Source organism: Lates calcarifer, linkage group LG14, assembly GCF_001640805.2.
Source record: "Lates calcarifer isolate ASB-BC8 linkage group LG14, TLL_Latcal_v3, whole genome shotgun sequence".
NCBI classification, from domain to species: domain Eukaryota; kingdom Metazoa; phylum Chordata; class Actinopteri; family Centropomidae; genus Lates; species Lates calcarifer.
Window position 1 is genome coordinate 3,027,538 of NC_066846.1, and position 21,875 is coordinate 3,049,412.

A 21,875-nucleotide genomic window follows, 5' to 3' on the forward strand; every position below is an offset into this window, starting at 1 on the left:
CCAGCCATCCATCCAGTGGTTTTTGAAATGTTTCTGTCTGGACCAAAATGGTGGACCAACTGATCAATCAATGGCCTTGCAATACCTGAAGTGACTGCACTGATGTAAAAGCAAATGACTATTGAAAGACTACTGAAATCCAAGCACCACTTTCTCCACTGTTTAAGAGTGAGATACATCCAGTTTTAAAAGGAGGATAGAAACATGCCTTAGGGGTGGACCAATAACATAACAAATGGACCAAATATGCTCTGTATTTTAACACTGAAGTGGGTCAATGACTATAGTGCTGGATTAGGAGCGAAGACAATTCATCTTTTAAGGTGGGAGTAAAAGCAAAATAGGTGTCACCAGTAACTACTTTCCTTATTTTTCTTAGATTCAAGAAGGGCCAATGCAGAAAAAAGGTGGCCACATTTCAAAGTCATGGCAGGGAACCAGCATAAGGCAGGGAAGCTGCTCGAGTCCAAATGAAATACTAAAAAAGAAATATGAAGACCAGAGTGATGTAGAAGAGATGAGAGGAGGAGAGGGAGGATGGGGAAGCCTGAGAGGAAAATGCCAAAAACATCTCTTGAGGTTTGGACATCAAGGGAGGGAAGTTGACATAGAAGACAGGAAGAAATGAGGCCAGTCACGGATGAAGAAAGGATGGGAGGAGGATGCGTGAAGCTGGAAGTGAGCGCTAATGGAAAACTGTTCCTCCACTGCTGGAGAATGGAGGTGATTCATGGGAAAGACTGCACTGAGCACTGGGCTGAGAAAGCACTACACAAAGGGTGAGTCACCAGTCTCGTGTGAGTACTTTCCCCCACTTTTCTTTTGATTTGCTGTATGCATTCTCACTTTTATTTGTTCCAAAACTGTCTATCCAGTAACTCGCTCCCTGCTGGTCCCCGCTTTGACTGCATTGTGTTCAGGATTATCACCAGGCTGCAGGTTTAGTCCAAATCACCCTCATGCTGTAGACGGGAGCCTAAAAACAAGGCTTTTGATCAACTTTGCCTTGAAAGAAAGTAGAAAGTCCAGTTTATTTGCATAACCCAATACAATGTTACAATGGGTTTTATAACCCACACTGCTACCATTTCCTGTCCCAACCCAAGATCTCTAAGAGGACCAGAAAAAACTCTGCTCTCCTTTAACAGTTAAGAGCACAAATGGAGCGGTAGGAGGGAAATGGAAAATTAAAGCTGAACCAATACTTTTTTTTAAATTCACAATGGGTCAAATGATGTGTAATGTGAAAGCAATCACTCATGGTGATGAACCCAGAGAGAACTGTCATCCGATTCTGCAGTTCCCCTCAACTTGGACATTTTTTAGCATCTTTCAGCTCATTGTTTTGGTTTTACGGCTCGCTACTTTACCGTGTTGATTCACTCTCACTGCTCTCATCGTCTGATAAACCCACTGCTCTACAAAGTCGCAAGACGCAGTTAGCAACTAACTGGTGAACAAGGTGGAGCATTTATCAGCAGATGTTTTTCTCAGCAGTTGGCGGCACCCAAAACAGAGCTAAAAGAGAGTGAATACTCTATTCACATTCATTAGGAGAATGTAAACATGGCTCCAGATGAATGCCAATGTTGCTCCATGTCTGTTTGTGAACACATCAACCATATCAACTTAATAATATAACAGTATTATGATGTATACAGCTTGTTCCACTGCCCCCAAGTCACAAAAAACCCTAACTGTTACATAAACTTGTTTGAGTTAGTAGAAATATAAAATATAACAATGGGAATATGTTTCAACATTACAATCAAAATAAGTCCAATAATTATGTGTTAAAAGTCCTGTTAGTTAATTCCAGTTTAATACAACTTAGGCCTCTTTTTTTGTAGTTTTGACTGTCATTTTCATTGGTTATAATACTGAGTGAGCAGGCCAACACTTTATCCAGATTATCTAAATCACTTTATTTGGAGGTAAAACTGACTGTGTGTGAAGCTGAAATGTCGCCAATAATCCCTTTACTACATAAGAAAATTATGTCTGCGCACAACTACAGTAAGTACAGTAGGTCAAAGTTGAATTGAAGTCTGTAAACTGTGATGGAGGTTTATAGTAGACAGTTGGGGTAATAATTTTACTCATCACCTCCAAATGAGTTAACGGTGTTTCTACCTATTCTATCTACTGCTTAAATTAACAGGTATCGTGTATGTACTGCTGCTGCTTGGTTTATTAAAGTCTGTGTGTAACCGAGGAAACAGCTGCAGGTCGACGAGAAAGGTTAGTGAGAGCTTCACACCCTGGGAATGGATGACACTGCAGAGAGAGGGAAGGAGGTAGAGAAGAGGATGGGTGAGGTAGAGAGATTGGGGGGTGGAGGAGGGGGAGGAAGAGAAGGCAATCTGGCATCTGTTCAGCAGTAATGCAGGTGCTACCAGCAAGGTTGAAACACAAGAGGGGGATGTGTGTGACGCTGTACTGAGAGGTGTCTACGGACAGGGTGTGAATGTGTGAATGTGATGTGAGAAAACATGTGGTGCAAATAGTGAAATGAGTGGTGAGAGTATTACAAGTACGAGAGGCATTAGCTAAGTTATAAAAGCGATAACACAGGACTGATAGTGTCACAGGAAGACACTGGAGCAACATCCAGTAAAGGCTAACCACATCGCTGTGCATTCCTCTGCCACTCAACAACCAGTTCTACTGGTGAATCAGTACGTCAGCGGGCGAGAAGAGAGCAGAGAGATGAAAGAAGGAAACAGATTACACATTATTCACCTTACCGACCGCTCTGTTAAATATTCCTACTGTAACACACTTTGCCTTGCTCTTTTTTACACTTGTAAATTCTGTTTTTTCCAGTTAGATATCCTGTTAATAATCTCTAAACCCATCCCAAATTGCAACCCCAAAGTAAACCTAGTTTTTATTAACATGCATCACATGTTACACATTTCCCTCAACCTTATCCATTAATTCCCTTTACTTCCAAGTAGTCATATACCATCACCATCCAGTTCTGTGTGTGTAAGTCTAAGTTTGGCAAGGTTTTGGGTTTTAGATAGATTTCAAGTAATCCTGCTTTGTGAGACAGGTCATTAGGCTACGTGGCTTCACAATAGTATATACAGATAATGAATCTCCCTCCGCTCATAATGTTCCACTGATCATATCACAGAACTCACTGTATATGACCCGCATGCTCATTGGTGTTTCATGTTGCTGAATAAAGTTCCACTTTCATGAATCTGGTTATCTGGCAGCAGAGACAAAACAATGTCAATGAAAACACATGTATTATGTCATGTGTTTCTCTGAGGTTTAATAATGGTATGAGACTGGTCCCCTCACAGGAGGGGTCCCCTCATGGTAGCTATTAGCAGTAAGAGCAACAGATAATATATCCCATGATAACCTGCTGCCAGGGCAACCTGCTTTGTCACACTTGTTCTCAGTAAAGTTCTCAAATTTCCTGGTAGTGATGTAAGAGCTCTCTGGGTGCCTGGCTGCACTGACTGGCTGCCTGTCAGGCTGGCTCCTAATGGCCTTTATGGTATCAAACTACAGACACTAGGAAACAGCAGTCTCAACGTGACATCACAGTGTTTTCTGGCGCTGATTTAAAACTACACAGTTAGCAGCATCACTCTGTGAGGTCCAACAAAGTCTCCCACTGAAGCACCACTCTGGTGAATGTTGTTACCGTAAACACAACTGGGGGCAAAATCAAGTCACAGTTCAATCAAGAGAGCAAAAAGGTGCAGAGTGGGCTTGAAAATGCACCACTGTCACAGCTGCTGGTAAAACTGTGTTGTTGTGGATTGTTGCCCATGCATCATATCCTCATAAAAAAAACTCTGACTTTCTCAGTAATGTAAGCTGAGAGATGAAAGGCCACAGCAGTGTGCTCAGCCTGGTTTCACTGCACAACACCAAACCTCCTGACCTCTTGAGACTCTTCAGCCTCTGACAGTCGACTGTACTTTTTAATTCCATTACAGCATCGTCGAGGAAATACAATGATCCTTACTGACATCCTTACTAATGTCACTCTGTGCAACAATGGTCCATCAAAATCTTGTTTGTGGTCTGTGTCAGACTGTATGATACCAATCTGATACATCAAAAAGCTGATGAAAGAGGAGACGTATCATCAAGTTACATCATTCATCTGTATCTATAATAATTAAGCTTTTCTTCCTGACACTTCTGAGCGTCTAAAAAGTGAAGGATGAGGTGGTGAGGCCAGCCAGAGAAAAAACATTAAACACCAATTCTGTTCAAGTGAGCTTGAGGTAAATCTATTTTTTTCATGCTGTATTCTAACTGGGTGGTTTGCAAATGTAGGTCACTGCAACAGTTGCATTGTGGGATTTTACCGCCAAGAACCTGTAAATTTGCGGTCGATGGAGGCTGTGTAACAGGGTCACCACCTCTGATTGACATTCAAAGATTTCACCGTGTTTCTCTCACAACACCCACCTTTTGCCTGGGGACGCCCAAAATAGCACAGTGTAATGATGCCTTCAGGTTATGTTGAAAACAGATGTTACGTGCATGTCAGAAACGTCAAGAACGGACACTGGAAACAGTGTGTTTGACAATGTAACAGCTTGTCAACCGAATCCATTTAATGTAAATGCTTTAGTCACACTGTTATCTGATTATTTAACTATGAATGACACAGATTTCAGATCTGATACAATATTGTTTACATGATTAAATCTATCTGAATGAATTTCCATCCTATAATTTAATCTGCGTGTAGCGTTTTTTTTGGCACACAGCAGCTCAGACACTAACAGGTGTAGTTAGAGTTACCACACAGGAGCTGAGGAGGAGCACATGTCTGTCAGTAAGGCTGTACTGATCTGGCAGCTTTGTTGAGACAAAACAAAGAAAATGTACAATATCCAGACTAACAGATGGAAGTGTGGAGCGCTGGCACCCAAACACTCAGATATAATCTTTTTTTTTTTTTAATGTGAGAAATAAACAGGAGTCTCACTGATTCAGCTGTCAAATGAGCTCTGTGTCACTTTAACTGCATCAGTGATAGCAGCAGGAGGAAATCCCTTGACACGCTTCAAAAAGCCAAAATAGAAAAAGAGACGGTGCTGCCATGCTGCTGCACGTGCTTTTTGTTGTACTAAGTTCCAGGCTATAGGGTTGAGTTACATGCAGTGAAGATGGGTCAGCTTCTGGACGGACACACGTCAATCAACGCATCGACAGAATCAGACGTTTTCGTCTTTCTACTGACCGAGACATCCTGACAATCATCACCCCTCTCCCATCCACAACCACCATGAAGCACAGAGCTGCAACGAGCTCAAAGAGGCTATTATGTGAAATCCGAGCCGTCCTCTTCCTCTGCTGCCGCTCTTTCACGCTCTGACTACAGATGCCCTCTGATTCTGCCAGACAAGGAGAGAGACAGTGGGTCACCGCGCTCACCCACTCGTCCTCGCGGTGTAATTGCTCACTCACCATGAACGCTGCAGTTCCTTACAGACTGGCCAGTCCTCCGGTGGGGGTTCGTTTCCAAAACTCTAGCCTAGCATCATCGCTGCCCCCCGGGGGCTCACTCCTGGCAACAGGACACCCAGGAGGTGCGAAAGGAGGCCAGAGGGACAGTCGAGCTGCCGACAGAGGGACACACCCCGCATTGGAGAGGATGCAGTAGCAGCATGATACCCCTCTATTTTCCTCTCTCACTCTCCCTCCTTCTCTCTCTCCCTCTCTCTGAGCCGTGACGCTACACTGAGCGGCTCTGCATCAGGTCTGTCGCTGCTGCTGTGTGTGTGCGCGTGTGTGTGTGCGCGTGTGTGTCAGCAAATCAGCACCGCCGTGTGTTATTAGTCACCGTCGCTGCGCTGAAGGAGCTCTGTGCTCTGCTGTGCCCTGCCAGCCGTTCTAATCAACCCCAGAGCAACGGATCGGGTTTCAGCCGCTCTGCTCTGCTGATCCAGTCGAGGACTGAACGAGCAGCTGCAGCTTTAGTGCCAAAATAAGTTACATATACTGCAACAGAGGATTTTAAACATACCACTACTAGGCCCACTACCTAATTGTCACCAGAGACAAGTGAACACGCAGTAAAAGTTTTGTGGTAAAGGGAGTTTCTGTATCTCCGGATTAGAAACTGATGGTTTCATTCATGATTTCAGTATCCTGATGTGGTGCGGCTGGTTGAGGCTGTGCTGCTTTTGTAACACTTAAACACCCAGCTTTAAGAAGAGGGAACCAAAATGACAGAAGTCAGGTCTACATAGAAATGAGAAAAAAAAAAAAACCTGACAAACACATGGAGAAACAGAACAACAGCAGATACTTCTATGTAAAGTAGATGTGTTCACTGGCCCAAGGTTTTGGACCCAACCTGAAACAGACGATGGACCTGATCCACGATGACCCCAACAGAGAGAGAACACAAACAGCACTTCATTTGACCAATTAACAAGCAGCTGCAGCAATATAATCATGTCCTCTAAATAAATGTGAAGTTATAGAACTATAATAATTTCTTTATATGCTTCAAAGACTCATTTAATAAATAGGGAGTGCCATTTCCACTTCCTGCACCGACAATTATAACCAACTGGGTGACAAAAGATAATTTTCTAACCTATTAAATATCTGTGAATTGAATTCCCAAACCTGTCCTTCAATAGCATAAATCGTGCAGGAAACAGGTTCTCCTAAAATAAGCTTGGCTTCATTTCCCTTGTCAGAACAAGCTGAGCTGTGAAGTTCACAGTTCTCATTCTCCCTCTCACCTCAAAACACATCATCTCCTCCTGCAGTAACTATGGAACAGAGCTGATACACTCTGCTCCACTGGGATCCACTCAAGTATTGGACCTATTAACACACAGACCTGAGACCTGTGGCAGTAAATCTGATTATAGTTGGACCCAAGTAAAGTCTTGGTTCCTTAGACCCAGTGTGCCTGTGACGACCTCTAATACAAAGCAGTTTATACGTCCAAAAGGTCACCAAATCTCCATGTATGCTGAGGAGCACTGAAGCTGTTCTGGAGGTTCACACTGAGCTGACACTTTATCTTGGTTTGAACTTTAATTTGTTACCAGTCTGTATGTGGCACCTCAGATGTGATGATGACTATGACGACAGTTGCTTGATTTAACACACAGAACATCAGCTATCACAAGCGTCAGCCCAATTTATTCATAACTATCTGCACCAGCTCTCAAAATCCCTCGTTTATTAAAGTCTAGAGGGGGTTTAAATTATTTGACATTCAATTAAAACTCCTACTGGGAACACTGTCCAATTTCAATTCAGCCTCACTCCCACATAACTCAGACTTGCCTGGGCTGCCACACAACGTGAATACGAGGCTCAGCAGGTTACAGAACAGTTCACTTTCTTCAGCAGGCAGCAATTTACTGTGTCCAGACATTGTACTGAGACCTCCAGATACAGGGGAGTGCAGAGTCCCTAGACTCACAGCAAAGCGAAGTGGTGTAAATTAGAATATAAAACTTGCTTCACACGGTTGCTCTCATAGGGGAAAAGTTGCTGGTGGAAATAGCGCAGAGTGCATCCCAGAGCAGCTGAACAATAACCTGGGCAAATAAAGCATTCCACACAAGACGCGCACACATGCACACACACACACACAGAGAGCTTAGTGACCCCACCTTTGAACAGCAGTGTCAGTGGCAACACAAAAGCTTGAAAGCCTATCCTCGTTAACCGATTTCTGAGGTCCAATATAAGGTTACAACTGCAGATGAGATGGACTGAGGATATTAAGCACATGTGGGTGTGTACAATGAGTGAGTGTTTGTGTGTAAGAGACAGCGTTTCAGTCCTGGGGTTCTAATTTCAAACCAATACAACAAGACAGTCAACATTTACATCAATTTAAACTGAATGTCTGACACATTAAAGGCCTGATGTGTAAACTGTATATTACTGCACATTAACAGGCCTTTCAACCAGGTGTCAACAGCACAAAGAGCTCAGAAGAGGGGGCTACTTCCCTGGTGTCAGCCACAGAGTAAATGGTAGCACAATAACAGGCTTCTCCACGCTCTAATTACATGCTGCCATCTTGTTCTCTGGTTTATTTTGCCAGTGGAGAGCTGCTGAGCTCTTTCATTAGGCCTGAGACACTTTTCCTGTTTGCTTTCTGAATGGCACTGGGAAATTATAAGCGTCCAGTCACCAGCTGGCTATCTCACAAAGTGCTCTCAACGACCTTGACATTTTGAATTGCAGCTTGCTGAACGACACAAACACTGCATCACATGCATATGGCCATGTTGCTGCCACACTAAGCTTCGAGTCTGGTACAGAAAAATAGCAAAAGTCAGCGGGGTGGTTAAAAAGAAAGGCACAAGTGGTTGTTGTGTGTTATAAGTCAAATCATTATTTTGGAAAACAGCTGAGCTACCAGAACACTACTGGGAAATGCACTTAAGCTAGTAGCATCACTGCACTTAGCATTGTTACTCGCTTCATGCAGCATTGCTACCTGAGTCCAGCTCATCAATTCAAATGTTTATTGTAAAGTACTTCAACCATCTTTCCTCCAAAAATCCACTGTGTTTTAATAAACAAGCCACAAAGGAAGTGTTGCAGTTTTAACTGCCATTAAAAAGCCATTTCCCACGTGCCACCAAAGTGGATACTCTCTGTGTACATTCATCTTTCAGGTCAAACATTAGCCAAGTCAACATTCAGACAATAAACACATTGAGTGGTTCTTTGTTTGTCAGCATGCAGCTTTCTAAAAATAGCTGTAGAGGCTAAATGTCACTGAGTGTTTTTGCTTGGAGCGTTGTGCTGCTGGTATATAAGAACACAGCAGACTGTACGGCCGTTCTTAATATTTTAGACCGGTTTTAAAGTTCTGCTCCAGAGGGATTATATAACACAGTCTTAGCCATCAGTTGTTCCATTATCTGCCTTGAGAAGGAATCATAATGTTAGCTTATTGGTCTTTATTGTCCCATGGTACAGTGATAAGCCCTGCTAAAAGGCATTATTGCATCAAAGGCTGGTTGCTTGTGTATTTGACCTTTGAGCAACAGCTGTTCTGCAGCACAAGCTATGGCAGCACCATGACTTCAAACCAATTTTAAAGTCTGAATACAACTTCATTTAAATAAGGGGTTTCAGAAAGTCAAAATCAACACTTAAAAATCAGTTTAATATGATCAAGCAATTAAATGAATACTAATTAAAATGCAAGAGAGAAAAATAAAGACATCAGCATTATATAAATGTATTACATAAAGGCCTTCCATTTAAGATCAAGCCTGAATCACAGAGCTAAGACAGCTGTTTATGATGCTGTCAATCAGTTGTTGTAATGTGTGACTGATAGCTGTACATTTTGCCTGACTATGAGGTCACAGGACTGACAGCAACATAAACCACAGCTGACAGACTCTGCCGAGGCCAGATAAATCCAAATTCATGACACATGTGGAGAGCTTGTTTTCAGTGACAGCTGGCCTACAGTGGTCCTGAGCCAACATGAGTCCAGGGGGAACGGTTAACATCGGAATTAAAAAGTACATACCTTATTAGGCCACAATTAGGTGGAATTAGAGGTACGTTTATACATGAGGAAATAATAATACAAATAGAAAGTTTGCTATTGCATTCTCTTTCAGCATTTTTATTCTATGTAATACTTTTGTTTTGGACACACAATAACCAAAAATGCAGAGTGCATTCAAGTACTTTCTTAGGTTAAAAAAGAATCATGTTTTCTACAGTTGGAGGGGATCAGCTGTTCAGAGGAGACAACACTCCTCAGTACAAAGTCAGGAAGGCCATGTTGTCTGTGACAGGCTCAAACAAAATACACAGAAAACCAAACAGTGTGAAACAAACAAAGCTATTGTTGGTTCATGTGACTAATATCTTATCTAGGATGGAACACAAAACGCCGCCGAGCAGAGCCTCGGATGTTGCTATGTAAACAGCAAGCTACAGTATGTTTAAAGCAGCTCTTTTTCAACAACAAGACAAGGCAATCTGGTTCATTTTTCATCTTCAGACAGTTTTTGTGAGTAATTCTGAGCCACATCTGACCCATACCAAAGAGACAAATGTAAACCATAACAATGTGAAATCAAATCACTTATATGACTGTGTATTGTATCCCCTTTACACATTTTCTGAACTCTTTTCATGCACATTGGGAAAAAAGTTTTGAAAACACATAGAATGCACATTTGTGTATGGACATGGACTGTTTAAGTATTACTGTCACATCAGGAAGACATGAGTATGCTGGAATCTTCACACAGTGAGATGATGATAGATGGGTTTTTGATAGATGGGTAGAGTACTGGTATTGTACAGAGTAGGAGAGAGACCAGCTACTTGTAGCTACTGTATGGTGTGTAACCCTGTCATCTTACTTCTTGCCCAGTAGGAGCAGGCTCTTCATTTGTCAGGTGACCAACCCAGCTCTGTGATCCCCAAAAAAATCTGATCAATATCTTACCTTTTGTATTTTCTTGGGGTCCTTGATGGGGCCTTCTCGCGGGGGGACTTTTCCAAACAGCTTCCAACCTGGATCCCTCTGCTCCGCTGGCCGACTGTCCTTCACCTTCCTGGCAAACAGGCTCCTGAGAGAGAGAGAGAGAGAGAGAGAGAGAGAGGGAAGCCGAACAGAGAGTGGGAATTAGTTGGGAGGACATTATGGCACAGAGATAAAAGTGGACCACAAGCCATGAGTGCAGTCTTTGCAGGGTCAATGCTGGGACCCCCAGAGCTGCATAGGAATGTGTATGTGTCCTTACTTAGTACTGAGATAAGCCCTTAAAAGGAATACGTGGATTTAAGAACAAAGCCACACAGGCCACCCAGAGAGCAGCATATGTGACTGCATGTAAGCTGGCAGGCTGGCCACAGTCATAGGACTAGCTAGACACTAGCTAGACACTAGCGTGCTCTGTGCAACAACCATCACAGAGCATAAATATTACAGCTGCTCAAACGGTGAGAAAAGTCATCTTTGCTGCTTTCATTGAGGAGTCCACTTCAAATTTATCACTGGACTGCCTGCTCTGCAATCACCTGAGTGCTGCACTGGAAGAGAAAGCAATCTGCATGCCATGTTTAGCCTCATCCACCTGATGTTTAAATACTGCTGAAGCTGCTGAAAAGCCTTCCTCTTTTCAGCAGGCTTCACCGTACCATTCCTTTCATTTCTCCCTCAGCGCTGTGTTGTCACAAAGCTGTTAGTGGGGGCTTTAATTAAAAGCCTGAATGGAGCCTGGCTGTGAAAAGACATGGATAAACAGGTCAAATAAAAAGTCTCTTATGACCAGGCAAGGTGACATAACAGTAAGTAAAGGGCTGTAGCATCAAAGAGTCCATATCCTGCTGTTTGTCTAGAACGAATCTCGACAAGAACGATTCACCCTGACAACTGCCTTATGTAATGATCCTGACTCATCAATCAATACAAAATATTTCTCGCTCTACACTGAATAAGTTGTGTTGGCACCACTTGGTCTTAACCCAGAGGACCAGGGAAAAGTGGAAAGGAGGTCTAAATATACAAGTGGTTTCAGTTGGATCAATCTGACCTTTGACCCGCTGACTGCTGCACTGCGTGACCCCAGGCCCTGCGGGTTGCCTCCGGGGGAGTGATGACAGGGAACGTGCTGGCAGACACTGGGCAGATACGGCTACAGGCTGAAGGCTTCAGTCAGTAATAGCTGACTGTGTCTGCTGCAGGCTTCTGTGTTTGCTGTGGAGACAGCTGTCATCAAGACACGAGGCCTTCTGTTCTGCTCACTAATAACTCACTAAAATCTCATTTCCCATCATCAGTCCAGTCAACCATATGATGACTACACACAGTTATGTTTGTTACTATGGGTTTCGAGTCGAGACTAAAGCTATGACCTGCTACAGAAGTGCCTGGCTAGAATCCAGTCAGAGGTGTGGTGGTTATACATTACACATCTTAACCACTAGGTCACCAAATACACCATACTCTGACAATTTGCTATTAACAATAGCTAATAGCAATAAAATTAAAGTAATTAATACATACTTTACCATCCACTACCCCTGGTATTTGTATATCATGGCTTTTCTCTTATGCTCTGTACAGTTTACAGGAGAATAAGTGAAACACAATGTGCAACACTGCCTCTGTGATGCTTCACCTTGCAGCATATGTTGTTGTAGAAAGTTTATTGATTTATTGATTAAGTATGCAGCAGTTATTGCTTCCATTAAGCTCATACTGCAGCCTCAGGGTTATTACTCAGGGTACAGCGTATAGGCCAACAACTCTGAAGTCACATGATGGAAAGTATAACTGTTATCAGGAGATGGTCAGTAACACACAACAGATAGATGCCACTGACTTAAAAACATTATGTAAAGAGTAATACCTCTGAACTGAATGCTGTAACCCTTGTAAACAGGTTAACCATGGAACAACTTGTATTGCTAATTGGCCTAAAACAAACCAGGTCAGAGGACAAAATCTATTTTCTCCTCCACTGGTGAATGTTTTTGGTCTTTCTAACCAAAGTTATGAATGTCCACACGGACTCACATATGCCTCCTTTAACATTATGTACATTCAGAAAGCCTCACTCCTCATCGTAGCACGTTTCACGTCAGTCCTGCATAGTTTCCACTCTCTTACTGATGCTGATAACGTGAGCAGCGGAAGGTATTTCTTTATTCTGCGGGTCACACGAGGGTTTAACGAAGAAGCTGAATGACACAGATGTCTCGGGCCAATACGTCTGAGTTGCGCTCTTGCAGACTGTGCAACATACAGTGACTGTGCTCTATCACCCGTATACAAGCTTATGTTATTCAGCTGTTTTCACTACAGCACAAGGGGAAATGGTGAACAGAGAACGAGCAGCTGCCATGTTTCTAAAGAATGTCTCTTTTCTTAGAAAGATAACAGAAAAATGTTGGAAGACGTGAGGCATCAGACACAAGCAGAGCAACATTTTACACTCACATGCAGACACGACGTGCTACAGGAGGCTGTCATTTGAATCCTATCTGCTGTAATCAAAGCCACCAAACTCCACCAGGAGAAAACAAAAAGGAAGGAAACATCAGCTTTCAGCTCACAGGGAAGCCATGAAAGCTAATCTAATGTAACCAGAGGTGATAATAGAAAGAGGAGTTTAACCATTAACAACCAGTGAACTGAAGGAATCAAGTATTCCGAACTCAAGGGTCCACTGCTGGCCGTGTTTTTGTTAGGTCACATGATGACAGCTGAGCCTTCTCCATCACAACTGAGCAAACTTCACCCGATAAAGAAGACGATGAGACACACAAACTACTGCTTCCAGTGTCAATACAGAATTTTCAGACTCAACTGGTGAATTATTCATGAACTGCACAATAAAAAAAATGTGCAAATGTGGAGCTTTTAGCAGCAATAGATGGATTATTGACTTTTAATAAAAACTTCATATCATCCCACATCACAGCACAACCCTGGGTGGAAAGAATAAACTGTAACCAGGGAGCGGTGAACTCGAGTGACCCTGCGAGCAACCATAAAACAATGCTGCACTGATCAAAGTGCAGAGGCCAACTGAGAGCCACCTTTAGCAAGCAGACCCTGACTTCAAGTCTCTGAATACTTTCTGCATTTAACTTTAGCTTTACAGTTCAACAGAACATCATTTTTTCCAGTTTTTGTCAGTGTTTTACCACCAAACAAATGTCCGCAAAGCACGAGCGTGATTTGCATTCAGCCTGGGCCAAATGTGCTTCAACATGACAGCTGAATGGCTGCGGCTATGGTTGAGTGCTCAAGTGGAGCGGCTAGAAAATCCAAAAGGACTGACAGAGGAGTTTGTTTGTATGTTGAATTCAGGCTGGGGGGCTTTGCACTGCACTTGTTCGCAGTCAACTCTCCCAAGAATTTCAGGATTTCACAGCGCTCATGTTCAATCTCGATGCGTGCAAATAATGTGATAAGGTGTCCCGATGGTCCGTACGGTTCCCCTGACAATGAAGGCACTTGGCACAGAAATACCAAACAAGCTAGTACAAGAAGGAAAACAGAGCACACGCTCAAGTTTTTTCCCCATCATAAAAGACATGAGTGAACAAGACGTAGAGCTGCTCTAAGCATTCTTTTACAGCAGTCAACCAAGCAGAGCAGTGTGTGTCCAGTTCACAGGAAATACACTGTCACAAAAGCCACAGTATTCAACTGCTGGCCAAATCTCTGTTGCTTGCTTACATAATAAAAACTCCTTTGTTGGGCAGGGAGCATGTGCGGTGTACAAATGTACAGGCTACATTACACTGGCTAAGGAATGTCAACCATGAACACACACTTATATTCAGTCCAAAAGCTAATTATATGTCTGTTATCCTACCTGTCGATGTACAGAAGAAGTGATGGAGCTGCCATCCTGCTCTGTCTGCATCAGTCTCCCCCAAAAAACCACCAGAGAATGAAGCAGCTAGTGGCTGAGCTTTCAGGGAAGTTACAAGTAAACAAAGGAGAGCAAAAACTCCTAATGAAGTGGAAGCTCTACTTCAGTCAAGATTTAGGCCCATAGCTTCCACAGTTGTAGTTAAAAAAAAAAAAAAGTCCCACACAGCCACTATGCTCAGAGAGGGTGAGACTGTGAGGAAACTGCTGCTCCTCAGCGTCCCCGCCTCCTCAATGAGAGGTCTGACTTAACAAATGGGAGGGCAGGAATGGGTGTGAGGAGCAGGAATCTGAAGGGCACTGAGGGAATGAGTAACTTCTCCATGTGACAGAGAGAGGGATCGTAGAGAGAGAGAGAAAAGGGAGGAGGGGATCAAAGGCTCTGCCATTAACACGTGATGTATCACACTGAATCAAACTGATTTCTTCAATCAAAAATAAAGAGTTTGTATCTGAACAATACAAGACATTTTACACAGGTTTACTACGGGGATGACACATTTTCACATACCCCTGCCCTTATCTGTATTTCACACTGCAGAAATACAAAACATCCTGCACTCTGAACAAAACTGACTACTGAATATACTGGTGGTGAGTGAGCGTGCCAGATTTTAGTTGTTGTTTAATTATTTTTATTATACTTTTAATTATTTATTACAATCTATTACCTAACTCTGTAATGCTATAATCACAGTCTTTAATCACTGGTTTTAAAGCACTCAGTAGGTCTTAAAACCTTAAGGGAAACCTTGAACCTTGTTCAATTATATACACACACTCTCGCAAGATAAAACAACACGGCAGGTGTCAGATTACAGTTGCGAAAAGAATTCTCTATCGGCAGCGTGGTCCAGAAATGAAAAATAAAAGCTTGACTAGGTGCTGTAAAATCCCCTTCCCTGTTCATTCAAGCAAAATTCAAGGCCTCAACAGAAAGTGAAATGTGCCAAACCAGAGAGAGGAAATGAAAGGCCTGCCTGATGATTTTCAATGGCTCCATGTGAGCAGCCCAGTGAGAGTGAAAACAACTTTTCACTGAGCTTCAAGCCGACTTTGCTCATTTTTCAGAACCATTTCAACATACAGAGGAGAGGTTGTATTATAAACTCATGATCAGTCATTATCACTGGTCATCAGTGCAGCCAGAGTGCATCACTACTGTATGTAAATAAATACAACAGGAAAAGTCTGTGGGGGTAAATAGAAAGTTGATGAAAAGAATCTTGTGGCAACTTGTTAGTCGATTTGGCTTTGTTTTATCAAGATCAACAGGTTGTGTCACTCTTGTCAGGTGTCATTCCTTACAGAGTGTCTTAGAATGATAAACACACACACACACACACACACAATTAAATGCTATTAATAATTGGGGCGGCTGTGGCTTAGGAGGTAGAGCAGTTGTCCACCAATCAGAAGGTCGGTGGTTCGATTCCCGGCTCCTCCAGTCTGCATGCCGAAGTATCCTTGGCAAGATACTGAACCCCAAATTGCCTCCGATGTGTGTGTTTCACATCGGTGTGTGAATGTGTGTGAATGGGGTGAATGTGATCTGTAGTGTAAAGCGCTTTGAGTGGTCGAAAAGACTAGAAAAGCGCTATATAAGTACAGTCCATTTAAGTACAGTCCAATTGTGCATATGCTCTGGCCTTACCAATACTGGCAGATCTATTAAACAACACTGTGTGGCTGACAGCTGGCCAACACACTAAGGTGATCACAGACAGGAGGAGGAGTGGCAGCACACATGTCTGAAGGGTAAAATACTGTTTCCCCCCCAGCTGCTCCATCTGTAATATACATATAACTATATAAGAGGAAGGAAAACCACACCCACGAGCATACACACAGAATTAGGAAGTGAGACTTGACATGCAACAACATGGAAGTGTCCTCTGCAAACAGAGATACTGTGTGGTCCCCTACAATGATGCAGTCTCCATCTGGGCCAATCAGTAACTTCTAAGCAAAATTTGTAGAGCTGCTTTGTTTCCTCAGCTAAGATGCTGATGGTGGGAACTGGGGTATTGGGACATGCTGGGCAACCCCTGCTGTCTAAATGCCCTAACCTTTACTGTTTTTCTTTGAAAGCAGAAATGACCTCTGTTTCATCAGCCTGGGTTTATAAGGTGTGTTCATGTGTTGGTCTTTTGTCATTAATCTTTCTACCCTTGATTTGGGACAACGTCTTAGCAGAAAGCCAGTTCACTGAGGTGATACTGCGGCAAGAATGCACAGAGCCTTAAAGCAAAATGTTTCTAATGTTGTGCTATGTTAAGCTGAGGGGAGGGTCATGTTCCGGGTCAGCTATAACAAGCAAGAGTAGTGGGAGGGGACAGGATGTCTTGGCTAAGTCAGTTTGTAAAACTCCCTTAAGCAATGCCTACTTCTGTAAGGCTACAACAAGGTCTTCGATGGAGAGTCTAACAAGAGGAAGAAGAGAATGTTAGTTATCTTGCTGAGGCTGCCTTGTTTTATCCAAATGGTGGAATGTACGGATAGAAAAAAAAAAAATAACAAAGGCTAATCAAAACATATATTAAAAACTGTCTCCTTTAGAGACAGATATTCTAAGGCTTTTCTGAACTTACTTGTTGAATAAACTTGCTAGAGGTCCCAGTTTCTTCAGCCTGCCATCTTCTTCCTGCTGCATGACACCTGACCCCAGATATGGTCGTACAGGGCTCCATAAGTCTCTGGGGTTTCCCGGAGATGAGGACAGCGTCACGTCTGAGAAGTGAGCAGTGCCACTGTCGTCTGTCTCCAAGGTGACGATGGCACTGGAGTCAGAGGTGACAGTGAAGTCCAAGATGTCTTCATTGGAGACGGATAGTTCTGTGCTCATGCTGGACACACTGCACACAGAGATGTCATCGCTGCGGTTTAAGGCTCCGCCCCCGACCCCTATGCCAGTGGTGGCGGATAATCTGAGGCCGGGGCTGAAGAGGCGGATGGAGTCGTACCCGCTGCGGGGGAAGGTGGAGGATTTGCGGATGGTGTTGTTGTCAGAGGGATCGTCGTCCAAAGGTAAAGTGGCGGGAGAATCGTGACTGGCGTCCAGGATGAGGCCTGCGTCGCCTGGGCGTTGGTGGCGGTGGAGGATGGGCTCTGGAGGGTTGATCTCCAGAGTGGGGATACCTGAGTCCTGGGAAGTCAAGCTGTGGCTGTCCTGGTCCAGGTCTGAGTAGCTTTTCTGGGGACTACTGTAATAGATGGGGGTAGAGGAGCAGGATGGTTTGTAACTGGGCAGGACGGGCTCGCTGTGTGGGGTTATGCTGGCTTCATGGCAGCGGTGGTTGATATGATCATGGAGGACAGGGGCAGTCAGGTCTTTGACCACTGAGCCATTCTCCACTATGGCTCCTCCAGACACACCTTCAAAGACAATATAAGACTCAGTTAGTTTGATTTTAACAAAAGAAGAAAAAATTATATTACTATCAAAAATCAACTCGTTTGATAAATGAACAAAGTCTACTGGTGCCTTGTGTGAATTGTTCACTTTTCACTCCACAGGGTGCCATTAAAGGCGCTATTTGTACGTTTCCTCTGCTGCTAAACGTGGTTTGTTGCAGGGAGCAGGTGGTGGTGACGGCCACTTGTCACAAGCTTTAGGTATTGTACATACAATATAAGAGATTAGAATACGCCTTCTGAGCAGCACCGCTTCTATAGGCCAATCTGTACGCCACAGTGAGTCACTATCATAAAGTGACGAGACTAGGCTAGGCCCGGGCTAGCAGGTTCAGGTTCTTCAGCAGAAGAAAAGTAGTGATAGCTCTACAGGCAACACGTTGCTGCTAGAGACAGCTATTGGTGAGTAAGAGAATCAAGTTTGCTGGTGAGCTTGTAACATTTCTTCTAGACTGATAAGTAAACAGTTGTTAATACTAATGTTGGCTATATAGTGATTGCAAAACTTACAAATAACTCCTTTAAATCTTAATATAAAGCTACATCTAAATGTAAATCTTATCTTTGTATGTCGCTATATCTTCTATTTACTGTGAAGCACACTGAAACATTTTGAAATGTACAACATACAAATTACACAAATACAAGATCAGTTAATTAATCCATCCACAGAAAATGTATATACAACAATTTAATAATAGTTGTTATACAGTCATCTCTGAACCAAAATGCCTAACATTTGCTGGTCCCGTCCTGCCAAATGAGAGGATTTCCTGCTTTTCTCTGTTTTATATCAGTATAAATTGAATATTGTTGGTTTTGGGTCTGTTGATCAGACAAAACAAGTAATCTGAAGACGTCCCCTTGGGCTCTGCTGCATTGTAATCAAGGATAATTACTAACCATGCAGAGCAGGACCAGGGGGTTCACCATCTGGCAATTAGTTTGTGGTCCTTTGAGTAACCGCTGATTTGTTTGGTAATACAGTCTGCACCACTGAAGTATGATATATAGTTTTTAACAAACTCATTGTCACAGTTTATCTGTGCTAATCTAGTGCACGTGCATAAATACATTTTTGTTTAATCATGTCACCAGAAACTAATTATAATTACTAAGTATTATGATACAGAGAAAGTAGATAAAAGGTGTGGTTAACAGGGGCCAACAGCTCATTTTGCCCCAGGGCCACCATTAATCTGCCCTGACATTTTACAGACTGTACAATCAATCCCAAAAATCTACAAATTGACAAAAGCAGCACCACCAGCTATTATATTATTAAAGGTTTCTTCTAATTGTTCAGGGCATTAGATACATGGGTGTGGGAGCCTTAAGAGGTGAAAACTAATCCCATGGTAACCAGGCTGTAACCGGAGTCTGCTCTGTAATGTGAACAGGGCCCCAGCAGGGCTACATCATGCTTTAACACCAGCTGGGAAGCTAAGCTAAAGCTAGTGTGTTTAAGCTCTCAAGCTGCATTAATTGAACTCCTGACTCTCAGGGACTGAGGCTTTCTCGCCCCTTCTGTTACACACTGCAGATCCATTTGACATTACAGTAAAGCTGCAGCTGTATGTGGTATGTATGTGGTGTTCAGTTTTTCAAAGAAACAAAGGGAAATAAGGGCTTTGAAAACCCACACATACACGGTTGTCTTTTTTACAAAGAACTTCAGTGGAGCTTTGCATAACTATAGTTCATCCATGTGCTGGTCTGGGAAATTTTCCCCTCACAAAAATTATCTAGAGAACTAGACATTTATGATTCTTGTTCTTGCTACAAGGGGAGTTCAAGTTGTCTGGTAAGTTGTAGTATCACTGACTTATTCTAGTGAATGTAACTCAAAGCCACACAGACACATTTTCTCTCACAGATGATGCAGTAACTGATCCCATGGTAAAACATCTAAATAGGTAAAAATCTAAAGAAGCAGTAAAATAAAAATAAATACAAAACTGAATAAAAACCCTGACATAGGGACTAATGATTTCCAAATGGCTGACACACAAAGCCAGATTCTTACCCAAGCTCTAAACCATGACCTGCATGTGGTCATGTGAGCCTGACAGACTTTGTCCCAAAACACAGCAACAGGTTGTTCCTGTGCCGCTGTGGAAACAATGTACAACTAGAGTTCACTAATAAATGTCAGGTTGTGTCCAAACTCATTCATTACCATGTACTGGTGTAAAACTGACATCTTTATTTGAACTCTAACATATTTGCATAAAAATGTAGCATCACTAATAAGGTTTCAATCACTGAGTATTGAAAAGAAACAAGGTTGCTGTTATTGTCTACTTTACTGAACCACCCACTTGAGTCCACATTCAAATCTTGTTCTGTGAGTCATGATATCATTATCAATAAGAAACATGAGGAAATGAAACTTCACTTTCATCTTAGGATGGATAACTAGAATTCTGAAACATGGCAAAATGTCTAAGTAGTTCTCTGAGAAAGCGGTTCTCTGCTGGAGTTAAGATGCAATTCTAATTTCTAAGTGGCACTTATCCAGCAACAGATCAATGTTCATAATCACTTTTTAGATGCAGTCTTACAAACACACATTGCAACACAGTGGTGAGTAATGACCAATCCTAGCAGATAAAACTTCACATTTTAACTCAGGAAGTGCTACTTGGTATTTAAAAGATATGCTGGATTGAAGACTGGCTTCAAACACTTAACAAAATCTCACGGTTTATTAACTAGTTCTTTTACTTTTACTTCTGACCGACTTAAAATAATTCACAAAATGTTAAGAGTCAATGTACATTAAATGTGTGGTTTTAATTGTATCTCAGCATATGGTCTTTGGTATATTAAATGTATGCCGAATCCTAGATTGATACTAAATCTTTCACAAATGACACAAGTCATGGTTTATTAACGGCGTAAATGTATGATACTTGAGGTCGAATTTAACTTTTATGGTTTTTTTAATGCAGTTTGGCGTGACCATTAATGTTACCAGGGAGAACAGCGCGTACAGTATGAGGGCTGAGTTTGTGCGTTGTGTGTGTTAAGCATGAGAAATGTACAGTACATCACAGTAACCTACCACAGCGGCTGCCTGGGTCCTCGGTGCCGTGGGTCATGTTCGCCATGCTGCCGGTTGATGCTACAGGTGGGTGGCAGGTATCCGCCGGCCGGAGCGGTCCATGATGATGCTGTGACTACTCCTGCACCACCATCACCTCCCTGCCTCTTCAGCGCAGCTTACTGCACACAAACACCACCAGCTTGAGTTCATTTGTCGGGACAAACACATATATTCAACTCAAGGACGAAAGGCGGCTGGTAAACACAAAGACCACGTCGAACCGGACTTGCTCGCCAAGTGCACTTGCTGCTGACGCCAACTCACTGATTTTACCAGCTCTTCCTCAAGTGTAGCCAAATTAAGTTAAAATGCGAGAGACATTTTTTTTTTTTTTTTGCTCTCGCGGCATCAGTGGAGGAGAGAATGCACTTCTCTGGTGTTTAACGAGTTATTTCACCAAGCGCATTTTACAAGTTTATCCGCGGTCGTAAACATTTTATACCTGTCTCGACGCTTCCGCCGCCATTTTAAAACAAACTTGTATCGAGAGTGCGGTGTAATCGAGTCAAGAATGTTCACCGTCGATAGATTCACCTGTCTGGACCTGAAGGCATTAATAATCGACCTCACAACAACATGAGTACCTATATAGTCACACTATGGTACAAAACTAAATTACCCAGACGTGTGGTGTAATAATATTTGGGGAATACCGGTTGTTTCCCATTATCAAGGCCCCTAAATAATGTTTTCCGCATATGTGAAATACCCTCTCATTTTAAGCTAACGTTGGGTCGTGCAGTTGCCATGATTGAAACCCATACTGAACGTCCTGACGCACCTGTTTATCAGATTTCAGGCAACTTGTAAGTTAATTGGCTGAATTAATGCAGTTCAGTTATTAAGAGACAATACTACTGAGAAAGATATACATATAATACACACAGTGAAACAATGGAGACCACAACAATAAAGATATCCATTTGAAATTAAGTCTGAAATATTATT

General features: G+C 42.6%; 1 protein-coding gene across 4 annotated transcripts in view; it reads right to left on the reverse strand.

The window, feature by feature from the left end:
• tbc1d14 (TBC1 domain family, member 14) overlaps window positions 1-21,431 on the reverse strand; it is a 38,078-nt gene extending 16,647 nt beyond the window's left edge. For 2 of the 4 annotated variants that reach the window (XM_018674282.2, XM_018674281.2), the window contains exons 1-3: window positions 20,886-21,431; window positions 16,996-17,779; window positions 10,460-10,583 (exon numbers count right to left, since the gene is read on the reverse strand). In XM_018674282.2, coding sequence (XP_018529798.1) covers window positions 10,460-10,583; window positions 16,996-17,779; window positions 20,886-20,931 — 954 coding nt within the window. In that variant the 5' untranslated portion in view covers window positions 20,932-21,431. Of the gene's footprint in view, window positions 1-5,454; window positions 5,825-10,459; window positions 10,584-14,345; window positions 14,640-16,995; window positions 17,780-20,885 lie in introns of those variants that run through there. The other 2 variants (XM_018674284.2, XM_018674285.2) reach the window with 2 other exon arrangements.
• Window positions 21,432-21,875: the final 444 nt, after the last annotated feature.